This window comes from Euprymna scolopes, chromosome 12 (assembly GCF_053919585.1).
Source record: "Euprymna scolopes isolate OS-2025 chromosome 12, ASM5391958v1, whole genome shotgun sequence".
Classification (NCBI taxonomy): domain Eukaryota; kingdom Metazoa; phylum Mollusca; class Cephalopoda; order Sepiida; family Sepiolidae; genus Euprymna; species Euprymna scolopes.
The window spans coordinates 91,169,146-91,192,115 of record NC_136493.1 but is presented as its reverse complement, the minus strand read 5'-3'; the positions used below and the strand labels follow the sequence as shown (position 1 = coordinate 91,192,115).

Here is a 22,970-nt window from a genome sequence, read left to right as displayed (position 1 = left end):
AAAAGAATCAGAATCGGTACTTGTATCAAAATCATGAAAAATTTTGGAATTGTCCATCACTGATATATATATATATATATTATTGGAATCATCTATATATATATATATATATAGGGCAAAATGTGTGTGTGTGTGTTTGTATGTCTCACAAAACTTTTAACAGAGGTGATGGAACCTGACCAAACCATTATCGTTTTAACCCCCGAACTTCCAGACAACAAATATTGAAAAATTGGCCCAAAACATTAATTCCTTCACCCTAAACTCGGCCATTTTGTACAAGGAGGGGGTTGGTTTTTGCATCGGTATTTTAGCAAGTTATTGTTCCCTTTTTGATTGACTATGGTTAATTCTGATGTTCGTGACTTCCAGTCACGTCATAGAGACATCAACTAAGACGTCAGGTTTTTTTTGGTTTTTTTCTTCTCCTTCGTGCAACAGGTTCGAGCCTGCGTGTACCTTTGCCGACTATTGTTTTGATTTCCCCCACCCCAATACTACCATTTTTTCATTTTTACACTCCCCGAGGTTCCTTACTACACCACCTACACACACCTGGGCACACCCGCTACTCTTGCTTAACCCTCATCCCCGGAGCTCCTTACTACACCACCTAAACACCCGGGCAACGCCGGACACCTGTCTGTTTAAATGGATGTATGTATGCATGTCTTGCAAAAACTTTCAACAGATGCGATGGATTTTTTTGCTGCTATGTTTTTTTTCTGATTGATCACCTCGAAGTATCCAAAAATTTTGGAATAGTAAATAACACTATTGACAGGGCTTTATGAACAAATTTATCTTTGGTTGATCTTTGACAACTAAATATTTTCGTTCATTAGGCAAATGGAAAAGTTACTAGCCAAAACTATGTGATTTTTGGAATTTGACATCTTTGTTGTGTGACAAGTATGTACATTAGGAAGATTTTTTTGTATTTCTTTTTTTTTTTTTTTAAATAAGTTTAATTTTAAATATGCACCAAATTTTACGCTGAGACTTGAAGATATAAACATTCAGAATTCTTCAGATGTTTTTTTGTTTTTTTTAAACAGCCTTCGTTAAAAAAAGTGAGTTTATTGTTCTATTAAATCTTTTATTGCTTAAATAATTTGATTTTACTCGCTTTATTAAAAAACAAATAATGGTTGAAAAAACATTTTACAGTCAGTAATAAACTGTGGAAGATTATTGGTGGAAAAAAAAAAAAACAATCACCAAAAAATAAACATTTTATTATTTCTAGTCGACACTTGGAAAAACCACTTGCAAATGTGAGTGTTTCACTCACAACGTAAAGCCCTGTAATATGTACTGAATCAAAAGTTTTCAATATTATAAAAAGCCGAGGAGTTATTGAATATCATTTAATCAGAACACACAATACAGGGTTTTGGTGGATAGTTTTTTTTTTTTAGTTGGCATTCATTTCAGTATATTTATTGTGAATAATTGGTCATTGCAGACATAGTCACAATCAATGTCATAGTCACTGCTGTTCAAGATTTGGTGCAAGTCCAGAATTCAACTTAATTAGTAAACAAAAATACAGAAAAAACTTAATGATGTAGGTACCCATTAAGGAATGAAAATGTCATATTCCAAAAATCATATAAATGGATATTTTTTTTAACTAATAAATTTATGACAAAGAAAGGTATGTTTTCATCTATCATATTTAATAATGGGAGACAACTCAGTTCAGACTACCGAGATTTTAAAATGTACTATTAATCACTAAAAATTGTAAAAAAATTATTTTCTATAAAAAAAAAGAAAAAAATACTTGATCAATTCAGGTAATTTTTGGAATATGACATTTTCGTTCCATGATAATTATGTACATCTTTAATTTTTTTTTTTTTTTTTTTAATTAAGTTAAATTCTGGATAAGAGGCATAGATTCTTTTGTTCAAATTATTTAATGATCATCGACAAACTCTTATTTCTATAGATTATATTTTGACCTTTCTTTTATTGCCTCCTCTGTGTGGTCTGGTGTTTTCAGTTTCATATGACGAGGTTAGCGTCCAAATATCACGAGAAAAACGGTCAGATTATGAAAAGCAAACTGACCTGAGAGTTCAGCAAGTGCATCACAGATTGTAGTTTCATTGTGGCAGAGATAATGGGAATGAATTCCGCTCAAATTTAGATGGGTGAGATGACGGCAGGAAGAGATCAACGCTTGGAGACCCGTCAGATCCTCATGAAGGGGGTAGGTATTTTTGCCCTGAATTAATTAAAAATAAATAAATAAAAAAAACAAATGAAGATTAACTCATATCCACAAAGAAAAATGAGGTCACTTAATGACTTCTACGAAACAAAATAAATAAATAAGTAAATAAATAAATAAAAAGCAAAAAACAACAAGGATCTTGTTTGGAATAATAACAAAAATTGAAAAATTGATTTCAGTTAAAAGCAATTTTATCAACTGAACTGTAATGTAGAAATTAGTAACATATTCAAAAACTAAAATAAATGATAAAATAGAAAATTAATTATTAATGAAAATTGTTTTTGAAATAATTACAAGTTTCAAAATAATTATACACAGAATCAGGTGCTTTTACACTATTCGGACGAGATTTTGTAGTCGAATAATGGAGTTTTCAGATAAAAAAAAACGGTTTCAAGTGATTTTTTTTGTCAATTCTAATAAGTTACAATGGTAGCTTCCAAATTATGCAGTTGGAATAAACTGAATATTACTGAATTAAAAAAAAACAATTTTAATAGTGGTTGTAGGTGAAAACTTGCTGCCATCTTATTTAAATAGAAACGGAAAATGACCTCCCTTTTGAACTCTCTTGTGGTTTATGATCGTTTTTATCAAATTCCATTTTTTTATTTTCTTTAATAAATAATTTTCTACCTTATTGATTTTCGTAATTTTTGGATATAATCATCTTAAAAATATGAGGAATACATAGATACCATTGTTTTCATGTGAAATTCAGTATTGCGATTTCCGAAATTTCGCCCCAATAGTGTAGAAGCGCACCAAAATAGTTTTTATGATAGCAGGGGAAGTAATTGCATAAAGTCAGGGGAGGTAACTGAGGTAATTGCAGATCGTTGGATCATGAAAGTAAATGCTTTATGTAGTAACATGTTACTAATTTCGACATGACAATTAAGTAGATAACCTTGCTTTTAGTTGAAATTCGATTTCCATTATTCCGAACAAATAACATGAAAAAAAATAGAATTATTCACTGGTCCTGTTCTTCATCACAAATCAACTTCTGTTGGAAATACACCAAAGAGAGACAGAGATTCCAATCGCTTTAGTTGAGATCAAGATACTTAACCGGTAATCACACAAAGTACAGTTTGAGCCATTGCTAGTTGAAAATGCCCCCTCCCCCCGCCAAAAAAACAAAACATAATATTTCGTAACGTGAAGCAGTGATCAAACTTTCCATTTCTTTGGCATGATTGAACCTCAGCCACCACCTTTGAGTGTTTAAAATTTAGTTACAAGACCCAGGGATACCAAAAAATAAATATTTTACTGCATAATTAACCTTTTTTGTGGGTTGTTTTATTTGTAAGCAATAAATCGTAAAACCAATGACTATTTTTCTCATAAGTAGGGTAAAATGGGGGGGGGGTTCATACCTTTTCTAATGACCAGGCTCAGTGTTGATTAACTTTGATATTTTCCATTCGATAACGATCAACGTATGTGTGTACATATATATTATGTATGCACATAAATTTATGCATTTCCATCCTGTCACAGAAAAGTTAGGGACTAAAATTAAAACATGCTTTTTTTCTAGCATCCCCTTAAATGAAACGATTTCAAGTGATGAAGAGAAGCGGGAAAGAAAATAGCAAGTAAGACAATCACCTCAGACTTACGGAGTCGCCTAGAATGAATTTGGAAGTCCTTCACTATAATAAAAAGGGAACAGTTTTTTTTTTTTTTTTGGGGGGGGGGGGCATCAGAAATGATAATTTATGACAAATTAAATTTACTGATATAAGTCTAGGAGTTTATATGAATCTATACTCGTATAAATTTGTGTTTTTTTTGTGTGTATTGATATTCATATTAAAACCCCATTTTTCTATTTATTTAAAAAGAAAATACATCTTATATATGGGGCATGGAATTGCATTCATCTGCAAAAGATCTAGCTAATTTGCATATTCTTTTAAACATCCATTTTAATTAATTCCTTATTAGTTTTTTCGGTTTTCTTATGGGATAATCATCTTTAACTATTACGTGTAATTATATTCATGCAGTTGTTCTACATGATTTATACTTGCGCAATATTTGCGTAAAAAGGTTATAGTAAAAACAAACCTCTTTCTATATATATTTATGTATGTGTATATATATTTGTTTAAAAAATTTTGCCTACCAAATTTCTGTCAGCTTTTGGTCTATAGACATGAAACTTCATATATAGGGTATTCGAACCCATGCAAAACTTTATATTTGGGTTTTAGTCAGGAAAAATTGATGCAAAAGTGTGAAAATTTAAAAAAATGGAATTCGCCAGGTGAAGATCGAACAACAGTATTACGAATATGCATGCATAACGTAATAGCTATTGGTTCATGTTTTAACTTTTAGCCTTCCAGCAAACATGTCTTTATAGCTCAGGCATTAACATCAAAGGAAAAAATAACTTGTAAGCTAAACGTTTTGGTTTTGAGTCTCGGTGGTGGCGCACAAGTCATTTTAAAAATTTTTTTAACTTTTTAAATCATTATTATTATATTGGGTCTAATATAATATAATAATACGAAATCTGCTTTAATCAAGATATGATATTTAAGCGTATTTTACGACTGGGCAATGCCGGGCGGTCTGCTAGTATTTTTAGAAACATATCTGGAAAAATAATGAGAATTTTCTTTTGTCTTTTGATGGAGAGTTTGCGCTAGTATGACTTTCAAGAGTTGCTAGTATAACTGTACTACTTGCTGCACATGTACCTCCATCCCAACATAAATATCTCTGACCAATCTGACTAGCAGCAAAATCCCATCTTATTGTAAAAGGTTCCAGATACCAAAAACACTTTACTCTAACAGCTTCTTTCTTTGAACTGCTTACCTTTGAAACCATTCCTTCCCCCCTGGTTTTCTTGTTTACCACGACTATAACAATATGCAGAAATTTAAATATAATGTGAACAAACACCTTGCAGCCCATCTCCTCACTTAGGATGCCTCCTATAAATCTTAGTCCCTTACGTTTCAGTGGCAATATGCCTTGTATGGAGTAAAAAAAAACACCTGCTAATTCACATATGTATTGATACAATGGAAGAGAGAACTTGAATGCCTACTAGACGTTATTTTTGAATGTCTTAAGTCTCTGTACAGGCGTTTGTAAGGATAAGCTGACACGAGGATACTTTTTTCTACAAGTAAACCCTGACCAAATATTCAAAATCACATAGTATTCGCAGCCCAAATAACATCTCCTCAATATGGCTAGCTCACACTAATTTTTACGAGTGCACAATTACTTCAAGTAACAGCACAGAGCTGGATACTCCACTAAGACTAAGACACCACAAGCCAGGTATACTATAACATTCAAATGGTCAATTGAGGAGAGGAAAATGATTTTCTTGGCTATCTCAGTATTTGAGAGGTAAAGGATAACTCTGATAGCATATTCGAATATCTATGTATCTCATACAGAAATCAAGTGTTAGCTCAAGGAAGGGGACCCTCTGATTTCTGAGAACTTTGAAAAATTTTTAAATACAAAAATAAATTAGGCACTAGACCATTCAAAAGTATTGGGGTGGGTCTATGGTCATATTTGTACCTTATATATGTTTATCATTTTCCTAGCTAGGATCTTCAATCACCATTCACTCCAGGGGTCATAATTCCCAAATCGATGTTTTTTTTTATTTTATTTTATACTAGCTGTACCCTGGCACGCGTTGCTGTGGCTCGAGTTGGTGTAATGGAAGAATCCCCATTCCCGCTGTGTTAGCACCCCAAAATCTACCCAGCAAATATGTTGTTATATACGAACGTGAGACGGACGTTTCCAACCCAAAAAAAAAGAAGGAAAAAAAAGGAAGGAGAATGAAGAAAAAAAAATGGGTTCCTAGTGCCGCCTCCAATAGAAAACTTGGAAAAAAAAAGAAAGAAATTAAAAGAAATAAACGGTGAAAATCGGGAGAAAGGTATTGAACAAAGCGAAATGTAATGGAAATGATGTACGATATGTTTTTATAAAAAAAAAAAAAAGAGAAAAAAATAAGAGATTGGAAAGACAACGAACAAAGTGCAAATAAACAGAAGAAGAAGGAACGAATTAATGTAATTTATTTTTATTTTTATTTTTGTGTGTGTTAAAACAACCCGGCTGTATTACAAAAAAAGAAACGATGTTAAACTTGCCGAAGGAAGAAGAAAAACGGAAAGAGAGAAGAAATCAATAAACAAAATGTAAAGTTCGTAGAAACAGAAACAGAGGAAAGTTCATAAAAATAAAAATAAATGAATAAAAATGAAAACAAACTATGGTGAACTTGCCGAAAAAAGAGGAAACACGGAAAGGGAGAAGAAATAAATTTGAAAAAGGGAAAGATCGGGAAAACGAAAAAACAGAGGGAAGATACATGTAACCCCCCCCCAAAAAAAAGCCAAGAAAACGATGTTGTAATTGCCGAAGAATGCGAAATAAAACGGAATTGAAGTATCATAAGTTTTAATGCACTGTAAAGAAGGAAATGTAAAGTTTTTTGGTTTGTGTTTGTTTTTAACCAACGTAAAAGTTAGCTTGTTGCGTTTCACCTTAATTGCAGTCCAGTTTTTATGAAAACCTTAACCGGCGTTCCTCATTATTTGTCTCCTGTGAATGGTCACGGATGCTATAAATGAGTGGCGGTGGAAGTATGAATTTTTTAGAGAGAGATGACTTTACTACTTCCATTGATCGTAACCGATTTTCGCAGTGAACTCTCACCAGATATAATATAGAAAGCTCCGATCTGCGAGTCAGTGGATAGCTAATATGCCTATAACACACCTCAAATATTGTGATGCAGTTTGTGCATAGTACATCTGCATAAAATGTCTAGATTCTTAATCCTATTAAGGTCAAAGTCAGACGTGAAAAATGAGTTCATTTTATTTATATAGAGAAGCTAGATAGAAGAAGAGAAGATAGATAGAAGATAGATAGATAGATAGAAGATAGATAGATAGAAGATAGATAGAAGATAGATAGATAGATAAATAGAAGATAGATAGAAGATAGATAGATAGATAGATAGAAGAAGATAGATAGAAGAAGATAGATAGATAGATATAAGAAGATAGATATAAGAAGATAGATATAAGAAGATAGATATAAGAAGATAGATATAAGAAGATAGATATAAGAAGATAGATATAAGAAGATAGATATAAGAAGATAGATATAAGAAGATAGATATAAGAAGATAGATATAAGAAGATAGATATAAGAAGATAGATATAAGAAGATAGATATAAGAAGATAGATATAAGAAGATAGATATAAGAAGATAGATATAAGAAGATAGAACAGAAGATAGAAGATAGAACAGAAGAAGACAGAAGATAGATAGAAGATAGAACAGAAGAAGAAAGATAGATAGAAGAAAGAAAGTAGATAGATAAAATAGAAGATAGAAAAAATAGAGAAGAGAAGAGATAGAGAAGATAGATAGATAGAAAAAGATAGAAGAGAAGAGATAAAATAAATATGAACAGAAATAGATCGTTTCTATTAAAATAATTTCATTGGCGGTTTTTAACTTCAATTGAAGTTAAATGAAACAAAAGCAAAAAAAAAAGGGAAGAGTGAGCTTAAACTTAAAACTGTCAATTTCATAATATATGCCATGAATAATAATTAAAGTGCAGTATCTGTTCTTCAGATCTACACTTCAATTTCTTGTTCTCTGTCAGTGGACGAGAAATTCTTCACGACTGAGACAATTTTATTTTTGTTCCTTTTCTCCACATTAAAAAAACGACCCTGGTGTCTAACTCTGTCCCGTGGGGAGGCATTGTAAATAGGAACAATTAACACCACCTATGGTCATCATAAAATGAACTTCTGTTCTGCTAGTGCTTTAGACAACAAAGGAATGCGTTTAAAGCAAAAACTTATTTCCAATTAGATCGCCAAATATAAATATTTTTTTGTTTTTGTTGTTGTTTTTTTTTTTTTTTTTTTTTTGTTAATCTCATTCTCAGCACAGACAATGAAAAAAGGAAAAAGTGGGGCAGGTGATGTCATTGTTTGAAGGGAGTTTGAAGGGCAAAGACCAGCACACAAAAAAAAAACAACGAGGTGTCGGTGGAGGAAGCATAGGTACAAAAATAAATGCAAACAAAAGATCAACTTGTCAAACGAGTGTAAGAAATATGTTGCTTGCCTAAACCAGAACAAAGAATGTGAATTTAGATTGAATTTAAGATCTTTGCCACAATTACTTATCTAGATATCTATTATCTATGTGTACTGTCAAAACTGGATTTTGTTTGCATGTTTGTCTCCGTGCACACTGGACGATGTCATCGTTTTGTGACATTAGTTGTTAAAACAGATAAAAGAATAACCATGATATCAAAAGAGAGGGTTGGTTTTGGATTGGTTGTTTGTTTTACGGCATATCAACCCTTTTCAGGTTATTTTATGCCGAATCCAGTTATTTTGAAAAAGTTTTTAACAGAATATTTTTTTTTTTTTTCAAGTTGGTTTCTATTTAACCTATAGTTAGGATCTTAACAGGTACTACCACTCCGGGTCAGAGTGGACCTGGGAGCAATGGCAATTAAAGGGTGGCTCCACACTCCCCAAAGCCCGCAAGCTGGGGCCTTCACCATCGGATATAGTTTAAAGTCACATCCAAGACCCAAAAGAGAGGGAGGTAGAGATTCTCTATGAGGTTTTATAGAGATGCCCCATGGCCTTTTGGATCACAGTCTACTAGATGAACCTTCTAGACCAGTGGTCACCAATTGGTGGTTAATGAACCACCAGTGATCCATAAACAATTTTTTATGGTCTGCAGAAATGTGAACAAACATCCCACTACTAAAGATATTTAACATTTGAACAAGTTTGATGTGTCAGCTTAAATGCTGTTTGGGTCCGACTTTGAAAATCCGCCAAGATAACTTTACATGTAAGAAAGAATAGAAAAGAGAATAGAACGATATAAAACCTGCGTACCCAACCTTGTGGAATCAAATGAGTCGACTGAGACAGTAGGATCTTCTGCAAAGTATCCGATGCATTTTAACTTGACAACAATAAAGAATCACTAAAACGGTCATATCTTAAAAGTTCAGCTTCATGGCAGATCCAATCCTCAGAAGTGTATTATACGTCCCCATATACTTAGGTGTAAATCTATGTATAAAAGTGACCATGTCTGTCTGTCTGAGGAACAGTCTCTACCAAACTCCTCTCAATTTTTAGTTTACAGACTTGGAACTTGATATATAGGGGGATTTGAACCTGTGAAACAAATTTGATTTGATCTTTAGCCGGTAAAAATAACTGTTAAAAAGGTCAAAATTGGAAAATATAAATTAGAACCTGGCAAGTGTAAATTGACTTAAAGTGCTATTGTATACAACCTTGGTAGTGGGATATTTATTCAGGTTTCTGCAGACCATAAGTTGACATTTATTTAAGGTCGGTTAAATTTTAACGTTTTTTTTTATCCATCTGACATTAACTTAATCAACTGAGGCTGGAGGACTAAATGTTTTGGTTCTGATTCTAGCTGATGGCACCAAAGTCTTTTTTTTTTAACTTTTGAAATCACTACTATATATTGGGTACAATATAATAATCAATAGAGTATTGACTGTATAATAGATATGAAATCTGCATGAATTAAAATAAAATATTTAGTTGCATGCTACGACCGGGTAATGCTGGGTGACCCGCTAATGTATGTGTATAAAGTGCTAACCGAGTCCAAATGAATTTGGCTAAAAACGATCAGAGCCTAGGGAAAGAATTCTGAAAGAAATGGGAGAAAGGACGAACTCAGATATAATTTGGAATTTTTTTTTTTTCCATATCTGTCATGACTACACGTTTACTGAAGCTCATTGGCTGATGCGTGCAGACGTTTTGCTAAAGAGAAAAGTCAAATATTGTTAGAACACTATTTTTATTTGCAATGTTGGAATATGTAGTTGATCGGTTTTGAAGAGAAGAGCTGGGGAGCCCAAAGTCAAGTCAGAATTGCTGTTTGAACCAACATGTGAAACACAAAATCACTGAGGAATCTGAAGATTATATAAGTACATAAGTTTCATATAAAATATGTTGAGAAACATTTTACTAAGGGTTAAAACATGTATTATTTGGAAAGGAAACACAAATAGAGATGAAAGCCCTTAATCCGCAGAGTTTCGAAGAAATACTTTCCTTCTCATCAGAGGAGAAAGGTTAGCCAAAATGCGTAAAGAAATTTTGCTAGTAAAGCATTTAATGAAACTAGGTATGAAATGGATCATACTAGCGTGAAAATGAAATATGGAACAGATGGAGTGGATTTTTACACACACTACACACTAGCTGACTTTGCCATCTTGTTCTCGCTTACAAAATCCAGTATTTGTAAAACTTGAAAAATTGATTTTAAATAATAAATAAGCATTGCATTCATAAAATTATAAACATGCAACAAAATTGATTTGTGTAGACGAACAGTAAAATTTTGGTAATTCCATACACATTTGTTCATCTTCTTAATGTGACTATAAACCATTGTCTTTTTATTCGCAATTTTAGACTTTCTAAATTGCAAGTCAAAAGGCAAATTGATTTCTTTTTCAAATCAAGATTCCGACCTGTTGAAAATCAAGTTGGTCTTTAACGAAGGGAAAATATAACCGCAAATGTTAAGTATTTATTTAGGAAATAAAAAATTGCTATGCAAAACAATCATTAAATTAAATAAACAATAACAAAGGATAATTAATAAAATGTCCTTTTTCATAACAAATATGCAAATTAGTTGCGATTGGTATCGCATATACATTAACAGCATATAAAAAGAGATGGCACATAATTGCTCCCACTCTCTATCTGTGCCTAAATCTAAACACATATTTCATGAACAAAGTTTCTTTCCTAAAACTGCACGCCTGTGAAAATCTGTTCTTTTGGGGGGGGGGGGATGCTGAAAATGTACAATATAGTTATTTGATTTGAAAAGTTTTAATTTATAGCTTGATATTTCATTTTTCTGTTGGGGTTTTACAGAAATATTATGGGGCATGTATTGGCATCTCACATTCACAAGAAAATGTTTGCCTTTCTTTTAGAAGTTGAAATTTTATAATTATAGAACTAAAAAAATAAAAATAGTAACAGTGAATGCAGTGATGGAAGACAAAGTTTCTTGGGCTCCTCAATTTTACCGGGCAGCACTAGGACATACGTCCAGCTAATATATATATATATATATATATATATATATATATAATATAAATCTTACCTGTTAGTTTAAATGCATGCAAGTATGTATGTATGTATGTCTACCTGCCTAAAACTTTCAACAGAGGCGACGGATTTTTACAAGATCAGTATCGTGTTGAAGCTCAACCCTTCGACAAATATTGAAAAATTGGCTAAAATCATTAATTCCTTCACCCACAACTGGGCACTTTTCTATAGGGAGGGGGTCGCTTTTTTGCCAATATTTTTGAAAGTCATCCTCTCTTTTCAATTGACTAGCCTTAATTTAAAACGTCGCCACTTCCGGCTTGGAGATGGATGCGACAGCAAAGACGTCACTTTTTTTTTCACATTCTTTTCCTGTACGGGTTCGAGTCTGCCTGCCTACTACAACTTGAATTTTTTTGTTGTTTTCCAAACACCCGGGCAACGTCGGGCACCCAGGCTAGTATATATATATATATATATATATATATATATATATAGAGAGAGAGAGAGAGAGAGAGAGAGAGAGATTATTTCATGTATCTACATATATTATAAAGGGATATATATTACAGATTTTTAATGTTTACTTCAACAGTGCTCAATCCATGAGTAGAGTTAGGTAGTAAGTTATACAAAATATATTTATGGCAATTAAGCTACTCAGAGACATCAGCATTTCATCCACAAAGGAAATCATCAGACTAACAATTCCCTATGGAGATGAAACGTCTCTATGTAGCTTAATTATTATAAATATATTTTTATAACATACTATATTAGTTATCTTACCAGATTTTAAAAGTCAGACCCAAATAGCAATCCATTTGACATATTGATACTTAATTTGAACTAATCGTTTTTGTTCCTTCCACTATGTTATTGCCATGGATAAGTTTTATTTCGCACAAGTTATTTTCCAAGTAAGGTAAGAAAACTTTTAGAATGAAAACTTTTCTCTAACCAGCAAATATTCTCATACATTAAAGAGAAGTAATCATGTAATGAGTTATTTCCCTTTGACATCAGCAAAACTGAATATCTAAAAGCACATTTTGAAACATTAAAATATTTTTTTTTTTTAATTTGTTTCTAACAAAAAATGTATTATGAAATGAAAGACACGAAAATTAATTTCCATTTTTTCATAAACAAGTCAGTAATCTTTTTTATTATTCCTGGGTAACACGTGGGAAATACAGCTAATATATATATATATATATATATATATATATATATATATATATATATATATATAACTACTTCATTTAATCACATGAAATTTATATACGAAAGTATAGATTTATGCGTAAACTTTAAGTATTTACTCAAAGAAAGCGGACATTCGCCGGTAGTCGAATGGAAAATAATAAGACAAGCTACCACGTGTAGACATTTAGACGACCCATGTAAATTATGCCTCCATGAAAAATTTGCTATCCTGTACTTTAAAGAACCCCAAAATCTATTAAACTGTAGGCGAGAAATAGCAAACAACTGTGTTCACAAAATAAAACTTACTCTAGGATAGCGATACAAAATAGCTTTAAAACTAACAAAAACAATAGAAAACAAACAAATAAATAAATAAACATGAATATACATAAACGATCACACATATATATATATGTGTGCATGTATGTGTGTACACATATGTATATTTATATAAAAAAAAAAGGGAGGAAAACGTCTACCTTAAACCACTAATCTAGTTCTAAAACAGATCCTTTGTTCGATAAAATGCATGCCCATTGGCTGATAAGAAGGGGCGCGGTAGATACTAGAAAGCTGATTGGCTAACTAAAATCCTCAACATATATAAAAGACAAGAAACAACCACAGAATTCACGCATAAGCCTGATGAATCCTATAGTGTAGCTTAATCGCCATATATATTTTATAAATTACTATATATATAAATATATATATATATATATATATATATATATATATATATATATATATACAGGGTGACCCCCCCCCCAAATAAAAAAACAGGGCATTCAATTGTTTTTCTGAGCATTTTACAGTCAACGGAGAAAACCCTAGTGGTTTGAACATAATAAACTAGTTATGACCAAAGTTCCATTTCATTCGGACAAAACACTAAGAAACGGGGACTAATTAGAGTTGGGACCCGTTTTTGGAGGTCACCATGTATATATATATATATATATATATATATATATATTATTGTTGGGACGATTAATCAGAATCCGGAATCGTAAAAATCGGTAAAGCTAAAATTGATAGATCATCCTCCACAAGTGTATTTTGACGTTCAGGAATATATCTGTAACATGTGTTTTTATGAAAATCGGGGAAAATAACCATCTTATAGTTAAATAATTAGAGATTTATAAAGAACTGGAATCGGCATCAGGAATTTAGCACGAAATCGATAATTGTAGTTGAATTGGGAAAAAATACTGGAATCGTCCCATCACTAATATATATACAAATTTAGAAACTATTTAAATCAAGTTTCTGAAGTAAAAATTTTATAGTCTGGTTTAAGCACATTATGAAGGCTACTTTACTATTACAATGCTTGAAGGAGATAAAAGATGAAAAATAATCATTTCTTAGTCCATTCAGCTTATTTAATATAATTTATACAGTTTATTTACTGGCATTTAAGGTTTGAAATAGCAGATGTGTAATAATCAAGTGAGATCTGATACTCAAAAGAGATATAGCCCGGCTGTTACTGGGTGAGTGGGAGGAGGAGGAATAAGCTATGAAATGCTTGTTCGGTTTTAGAAAAACGGTTTTAAATAACAAGAAAAGAAAAGGGGAAAAAAATAGCATTTATTATTTCATAAAGAAATTGTTTATGACAAAGGCGGAGGTGGAATGAATATACAGCCTACAGTTAAGCCATCGATTAACTATGATTCAAAGGAAAGGTGCAGGTGGTCTCATGATTGCACTGGCCAAGCTGGCTGAGCGATGTAGGCTTACTTTCATAATGAACAATTTAGTATAATAATAAAAAAAAAAGTAATACATTTTATTGTATTCGTTCGACGTTTACAAAACAATTTAAAAATAAGAGGAAAAACGAAAGCTTGAAAAAAAATTTTTTTTTAAATAAATTTTTTTAAGATTTCAATCATTTAAAATAATATATATATATATATATATATATATATATATAACATTCGGTTTTACACATTTTCAAATTGAAAATAAAATGTTCAAACAAATTCTAATCAAAAATATTAACATTTTTTAAAAGTATAAATTTTTGTAATGCATGTTTCTGCTGCACAATGAAGTAATTAAACAGAAACATTTTTCTTTTAGAACAAATGTTATTAAAAACAATTATTAAAAATACGGCACAATCAAGTTGACACACCGGTTCTCACTAGATCACCTAAATTAAGCAATGATGAGCCAGGTCAGTACCAGATCGTTTACCCAGAAGGCTAGGTGCTGTATGCACTGTGCAGAATCATAGAAATTTCCAGGTTGGTATCTGGGGGCGCGTTTAATTCATTGGGGGAGATGCACTAGATGTATCAGAATTTTTGTAGGAATTTTTGACACCCCTAACACGAAACTGCAAATAAAATATAAAAAACTCGTAATTTCTCCTTTAAAAGTGGGTTGTTTATTTTCTTTATGGATTATACTTCCAAAATAAACTATTAAAGTTGTATAAAAAGTAATAGAAATATTATTTTTTTTTTTTTTAAAAAACAGTAATGAAAATAATTGAATTTTACGAGTTCAGTATTTTTCTATTTTTAAACTTTAAAAATCTATCAAAATTTTTCTATTGATTCTATTTTTACGATATTTTCAGGGTCACTGTGAAATTTTATGATCTTTCCAATAAACGGAATATAATATTTTAGACAAACGTTTTTTTTTTTTAATTCACGCCTCCCCCCCCCATTTTGAAATGTCTATTAAAAAGTAAATAATTTATTCACCAAAGTTTTATATATCACAAATTGAACATAAAAGATCAATAAATAATATATTCAAATTTAAAACAAAAAAAGTAGTGATTTTTAGAAATTTACCTGTAAAGTCCTAAGTTTAAAACCTTTTTTTTTTTTTAAAACACGTTGTTTGTTTGTTTGCTTTTTTAATGAAACCTTGGTCCTTGCTCCTTTAATTGAAAAAAAAATTAGGGTTTGCATTACATTTTTTGAGTAGTTATAAGCTTGGAAAGACAGGGGTTCGAATTAATTCACGCCCCCCCCCCCAATTTTGAAATGTCTATTAAAAAGTAAATAATTTACTCACCAAAGTTTTTTATATCACAAATTGAAGATAAAAGATCAATAAATAATATATTCAAATTTAAAACAAAAAAAAAGTAGTGTTTTTTAGAAATTTACTTGTAAAGTCCGAAGTTTAAAACCAACCTTTTTTTTTAAAAAATCACTTTTTTTTTTTTTGTTTTTTGTTTTTTTTAAATGAAATCTTGGTCCTTGCTCCTTTAATTGAAAAAAAAAATTAGGGTTTGAATTACATTTTTCAAGTAGTTATAAGCTTGGAAACACAGGGGGGTCGAATTATTCAATATTTTTCACAAAGTTTCTGACATACCTAGAGATGCACCTCCTAAATCGAGACAGAAAGCAACGTGAAACTACCGTCTTTACTTGTCTTCCCAAGGTTACTATGGCTCTACAATTTGGAGAGCCGTGATTGCCAACGTTCTCAAAATCAGCAAGGCCACTGATGATGTTATTTTTTAGATTTTAGTCTTTCGTATTTGATGACCTTTTTGAACTTGGGAAATACGGTGTGTGTGGAGGGAGGGGTGATTTAATCATGTGATTTGTGTCCATATTTAAATATTTATTGCGGATCACTAATTGCTACAATCAAAAATGCTGATTAGGTATGTAATGTTAACATATAGAGACCTGGGATCCAACACGTTGTTGCAGAGTATGTCGCAAGGAACAGAAAACAATAACTCAGCCCCCCCCCATTTTTTTTTGTAACAACAACATTTATTTCCGAGTACTTTCCTGAATAAAACGTGACCATGCTCTCGAATGTCATCTAAATCTCCAAAGTGATCATCTTCTCTAATGTGCTCTCTCTCTCTCTCTCTCTCTGTTTATAGTCTTTTTCTTTTTTCCTCACCGTGACATCATTCACACACAGCTCGGCATTTGCGTCCGCACTCTGTTACAGGTATAAACACAGTCACTATTTTTATAGATTACGTAAGCTTTGTTTATATCACACACACAAAAAAAAATGTCAATCTGATCAACAATATTTAGGTTTGATCTGTTTTACAGAACATTGTTTTTTTTTTTTCAGTTATTGTCAAAACAGTTGAGAAACTGAACAAGTATTAAGGAGTTAGTTGTTCTCAGGTTCATGTGGTCATCCTTCAACAGTTGAATCATGATTGATCAGCCCCCGATGGTTCGGAATGCAATGCAGGCCCGCAGAGAAGCTGGCTATACCCAACCAGGGTAAACGCTATTTCAACACCAATAAATATTTTTTGCATATAAATGAAACCACGGTGAAAAAAAACAAAAACAACTCCAAGAATACAAAACCATCTATGGACCCAGTAACTTTTCTCCTTTCTTTTCCAAGATGGCGACCAACATGCCTGATGATGGTCGAATGCTACATCAATTGAAACGTTGCACAAAACAAGTAATATAAACAATCATCTCCAAAAATTAAAAACCGAAACAATAAATTTGTTTTTAAATGTAGAAATTTCTCTTAATTAAAAACTAAACCCTTAGATTACTCACAAAATATTGCTTTTTGCTAGCTGAAATAATGCAGCCCATCACTCTGACAGAAAATTAATTTCCAATGCAGTACTCCCTACTTTTCTACCCAGGTGCTGCAAGCATATTTGTGGACAGTTGAAGAAAAGGACAACAATCACCAAAGAAAACTCTAGGGTTCAGTAACATTTGCTGTAATAGCGAATAATTTGGACCTAGGGGAGAGCAGAACCAGGGTCAGGAGCCAGGAATTTTTGCAGGAGTTACAAGTTTGAGTTTTTCTAATAACTTCTAACTTATGGAAGTCAAAAATCAATGCAAGAGTTGGAGTCAGAGTTGGTTATTTTTAAAACTGACTCTTTAGTAAGGTTAGGGTTAGGACAATTAATCGAATCATATGGCATAATCACATTGACACATTAGATCACAAAGGTTAGGCAATGTTGAGCCTAGTTAGCACCAAATGGGTGACCAATTTGAGAATACCAGGCGCTGTATGTAGGAGGACATCGACACTTCTCTACAAGAGTTGCAAAAACCTAACGTTGTCATCTCCCCTAATGAGGATATACATGCGACTGGGGATCGTTTGTGAATTTCGTACTCCCATGAAACTTCTTCCTTTGGAGGAAGCCAGTTAAACCCACCTGAGGGTTAGTGCTGCAGTTTCATTTCATTTTTATCAAATCAGAATAGAGAATGAGAAAATTGTGCACAGATTTTCTGACGCCAAAAAACATGATTCTTTTCACTGTTGTTTTTAGTTTAGAATTCAATTTTTCATTGGTGCTATTGGTGATAAAATGATGAATATTATTAATATATATGATATATATATATTAATATATTAACGGCAAAAGTAAAATACCCACGTATGTTCTATGTTTACAAAAATACATACATATGTTACATGGACTTCCATGATAATCTGAAAATTAAAAAACCTCTACCTATATATTATTTAAAGATTTTAAAAAAATTTGGAATCAGTAATTGTATCAGACAATTTTTAGAAACGAAATGATGTAGTAGGAACCTAATAAAAGGGGTAAACATATGGGCAGTATCACTTGTCAGATAAAATAATAGTAGTAGTAATATGGAAGGACTGAGGAGAGAGCACTGACCAGACCTCCACTGGACAAGCGCAAAGAGAACTGGGACTTTGGGGAGGCTTAGTGCCACTCAAATTCCAGTGTAGACCAATGGCTGCTGCCAGCGAAAAATCACTGGTGAGAGGTTGTTGCGATAACACAAATTTATTTGCAAATGCTATCGAAGGAGGTGGAGTGTGCTGGACGTCTGAGGAGACTTGTTGTCATTCAGCTTCCAGGGAACACCATAGGTTTTCAATCAGACATCTTTGATGACCTGTGTGAAAGCTCCATGTGAGCCAGTAATAATGTAGGCTGGAACAAAGAACTGAACCATCTCGACCAGAAGATCAGTTTCTAAACATTGTATTTCGAACAGAATCAGTAATTGTATGAGAATTTGAGAAAAATATTGTAATTATCCCCATCACTAGTTGTAAGTAAAAACTAACTCCCTACTTTTGTTCAGAGAAAAATATCTGAAATCGACACACAAAAAAATATATCTGAAACGAAGTACAAGCCAGATTGTCTAATCTTACTGGCATCATATTTAGTTTAACATTCATGTTACATGTAAGCATGTATTGAATGACTTTTAAAAAATTGACTTTCAAACGGATTTATCTCTGGCCAGGTCTTTACAAGTTAGAAAAGCATTTCATCCAAGGCATGGAAATTGTTAAACAAAATGTTATTACTATAGGCTTTAAAAATAAAGGTACAAGATTCAATTTGAAATTTATTTATCTTCAAAGTGCACTTTTATAAATTTTACAAAGTAAGGTATAAAAATTTAATTTAAATTGAATCAATAAATTACCTTGGATTTATTTTAAGTACATTCTGTTGCACTTTTTTTTATAAAATATAGAAAATTTTATATCTATATCATTAATTGCTAGATGAAAGATAATGCTTTTAAATTGCAACAAAATTTACATTACATAAAATAAATCCAAGGTAATTTTTTGATTCAATTTAAATTACATTTTTATACCTTACTTTGTAAAATTTATAAAAGTGCACTTTGAAGATAAATAAATTTCAAATTGAATCTTGTACCTTTATTTTTAAAGCCTATAGTGAAAACATTTTGTTTAACAATTTTCATGCCTTGGATGAAATCCTTTTCTAACTTGTACCTTATCTTTTTAAGATTATATTTTAAAACTCTCCTCTCTATTTCAGTTTGTATTTCTCCTCACACCACAACTTATTTTTGCAACCCCCTCTTTGTATTATTACAGGTCTGAATATTCTCTCTGTTTCAGTTTGTATTTCTCCTCACACCACAACTCATTTTTTGCAACCCCCTCTTTGTAATACAGGTCTGAATAAAGAGAAAATCTGATTTTTTTTTTTTTTTTAACAAAACTTTAAAATAACTTTTTTAGATTAATTTTTTTTAAACTTCTTTCAGAATAGAAAATCTTTAAAACTTAATAAGGAACATATTTCATATAGGTTTAATTAACAAATATTCAGTACATAACGAGAAAAATAGAGATGAAAATTTCAAAAGGACTATATAACTAGTTACGGCGAATAGTAGTCCTCGCCAGTGAAAGTCTTTGTTATTGTTATTCTATTATTATTTTAAATATTTTCTGTCCTGCTCTTTCGCGTGAGGACTAATTTATTCTTCCACCCAAGTGAATTTTTATCACCTCCTTTCACGTTCTTCTCGGGCCTTCTCTATGAACTGGACCCACTATCTTAACTGTTTTACATTTACTGAAGCAAGAACTCTCATCCTGTCTTTCAACGTGACCATACCATCAAAGTCTCCTGTTCTGCATACATTTCTCTATACTGTCCCGATGTAATCTTTCTCTGAAGTCACCAGAGTTGATAGACTCCTCGCATTATCCCAATCACGGAACCATAGTCGTTTATCAAAACCTCTATCTTTGTTTTCAAATCAATAGTCCACAACAACAAGCAAGGGAGATCACTCTAAGAATGTAGCGCAACAAATAACAGAACTCTTTTATATTAATACAAAGAAAGAAAATTTAATAATCGGATCTAAGGCTGTATTTAAGACTTACGTTACACAATCATAATTCTCATATCATTTCTCCCATGCAACGCATATCCTCAACTCTAATTGGTCAGGTTTCATTTCCATACATCATTACACTATCTATACATGCTTGATAGACTTTTCACTTAGTCAATAAAAAAAAAAGAAGAAAAAAAAATTTTAAATGCTCTCAGAAGTAATAATGAATTCAGTTTCATATTAAAAATATCAAATTCTGATAATCTTATAATGGAACTTGCTAAAACATAAAGAAACACACAGATTATCTGGAGTGATATGTTTTCTACAGTTTGTTTTGCCGTTATGAATGACCCAGACGCATCTTTTAAGTGTCTGGCCATCTGCCCAAAGAGATTTCTGGAAGAAAAGATTTTAGAACCCAATTCCTTCTTTTCTTTTCTTCTTCTTCAGCTCATCAGTTTCATCAATCACCTGATAAAAAATGGAGGTTTGCCAGTAAAAAGAAAGGAAAATATGCTCGACTTTATTTTAGAATAAGTGTGCTGTCCAAACAATTACATTATAAACTATCTTAGAACGCAAAAGTATAATTGTGATTACATTTTTCTTAACCACCCCTCCAACACAGATACCAAATATACATACCTAGTAAGTAAAACGAAAAAAAAAATACAGATGTGGTAAATACAAATAGGAAAAAGGAAATATATATATATATATATATATATATATATATATATATATATATATATATATATATAAACTAGCTGTATATACCCGGCATTGTCAGGCCAAAATATATTGCCAAGCGGAGGGTTTAGTCACATACTATTCAAGATACACTGAATATCTTAAGCTGTTGCGAATTTGTTGAATTTATAGAAGCATAAAACACATCCATCTTTATCTATAAAAACCAAATAGGAAATAACTCAGCTCAAAGGAGAAATAACTCTGACCTTAAATAAATACAGCTTACTTCCAGTTTTAAACACAATGGCTTATAATGATTAACAATAAATTAAAAATAAATGAAATAAATCAACTTAAATTATTTTCTTAAAACAGAACAATTAAAACAATTCTGTTACTAATAACAATTAATAACATGGAGCTGATTAATAAAATAGATTTTCTTTAACGTAATATGCAAATGAGGTTACTTCTTGAATGTAGATTTTTATTTGGATAAATAGTATGTATAGAAATCATGCTGGAATATAACTGTGTATAAACGTTCACTCGGTATGAAAATTAATTTGTGAAACAGTGTAGCTTTTTTTTTTTTATTATTATTACATTTTCACCCCAAACAAGGCAAATTGCCACTTTGGTGTAGGGGGCTACTAACAGGGGCAACAACTACTGGGGTACTATGTAGGGATTTGGGCAGCAAGATGTTGGTTCACGTTGCACTTGAACTTCTGAATGTCAGTACAGTTGGGGAAGCAGGGACCTGGAATGGAATTCCAAAGTCTAGCGGTTCTGGGGAAGAAACTACTGGAGTAGAAAGATCTTTTACATCTAGGGACTTCTACAATATGGGGGTGGGATTTTGCAGCCTGTCGGGTCTGTCGAGGGTGTTCACATCGTGGGGGCACAAGTGCTTGCAGTTCTTCAGAGCATTCACCATTATAATACTTGTAGAACAGGCAGAGGGATGCAAATGGGACAAAGGCTGAAGCTTAGATGCCAGTTCAGGGCCTATCGGATTTGCGACTCTCTTTTGAACCTTGTCAAGGAGCGAGAGACTAGTAGCCGATGCACTAGCCCAAATATGACAGCAATACTCCATACATGGGCGAATGGTTGCCTTATAGAACATATTAATCAAATTGTGAACAAACACATAGGAAATACGACAATTATAAAATATATAAAATATTCCCTTTACACTTATTCACCCCCAAACAAGGCATATTGCCACTTGCACATAAAGAACTATTATTTGGGACCATGCCTACAGGAGCACAATGTACGGCGTTTAGCAGAAAGATATCTGTTTGTATCACATTTAAATTTCTGCATGTTAATACAGTTACTGAAGCAGGAAATGGGGAGGGAATTCCAAAGTCTAGCAGTTTGAGGGAAAAACTATTAGCATAAAAAAGCTTTCTGGCATCAGGGAACCTCTAGAGTGAACGAGGTGGAATTTTGCTGTCAGATTAGTCGGGGTGGGGGATTTATGTAGAGGAGGGGGACCAAATGCTATAAGTTTGTCAGAAGAAAACATAAAAGCACTTGTAAAGCAGGCACAGTGATGCAATATATAACAAAAAAATGACAAAAGTCTATAATCCAAATGTCAAGATGTTGATCATCTTACCGTTTATTTCTTTAAGTACGTTGACATGCACAATTCTTGACAGCACCTGTTTGATAGCGCAAAGTCATTCATATAATTATTATGTCTATTCTTGAATTTATTCCACCCTTAACTCATCAGAAGAAAAGCACTTTTCAATATTAAAAGAAAATAAAGGAATATAGGTAGGATTACAAAATCCGAAAATTGGGAGAGAAGTGGCAATTATCTTTTTTCATTTTGTTACGCCAGGTGCTGTCAAGAATTAGATATATCAACGTACTTAAAGAAATAAACGGTAAGATGGTTAACATCTTGAAATTTGGAATATAGACTTTTGTCATTTATTTGTTATATGTTCAATAATTGCATTGAGCTT

At 32.1% G+C, this 22,970-nt stretch overlaps 1 protein-coding gene across 1 annotated transcript in view; it reads right to left on the bottom strand.

Moving 5' to 3' along the window:
- The window catches only part of LOC145291419 (F-box/LRR-repeat protein 18-like), a 157,510-nt gene that overhangs the window by 33,047 nt on the left and 101,493 nt on the right, over positions 1 to 22,970 (bottom strand). The window contains exon 3 of the mRNA XM_080137245.1: positions 2,080 to 2,236. Coding sequence (XP_079993371.1) covers positions 2,080 to 2,236 — 157 coding nt within the window. The remainder of the gene's footprint in view (positions 1 to 2,079; positions 2,237 to 22,970) is intronic.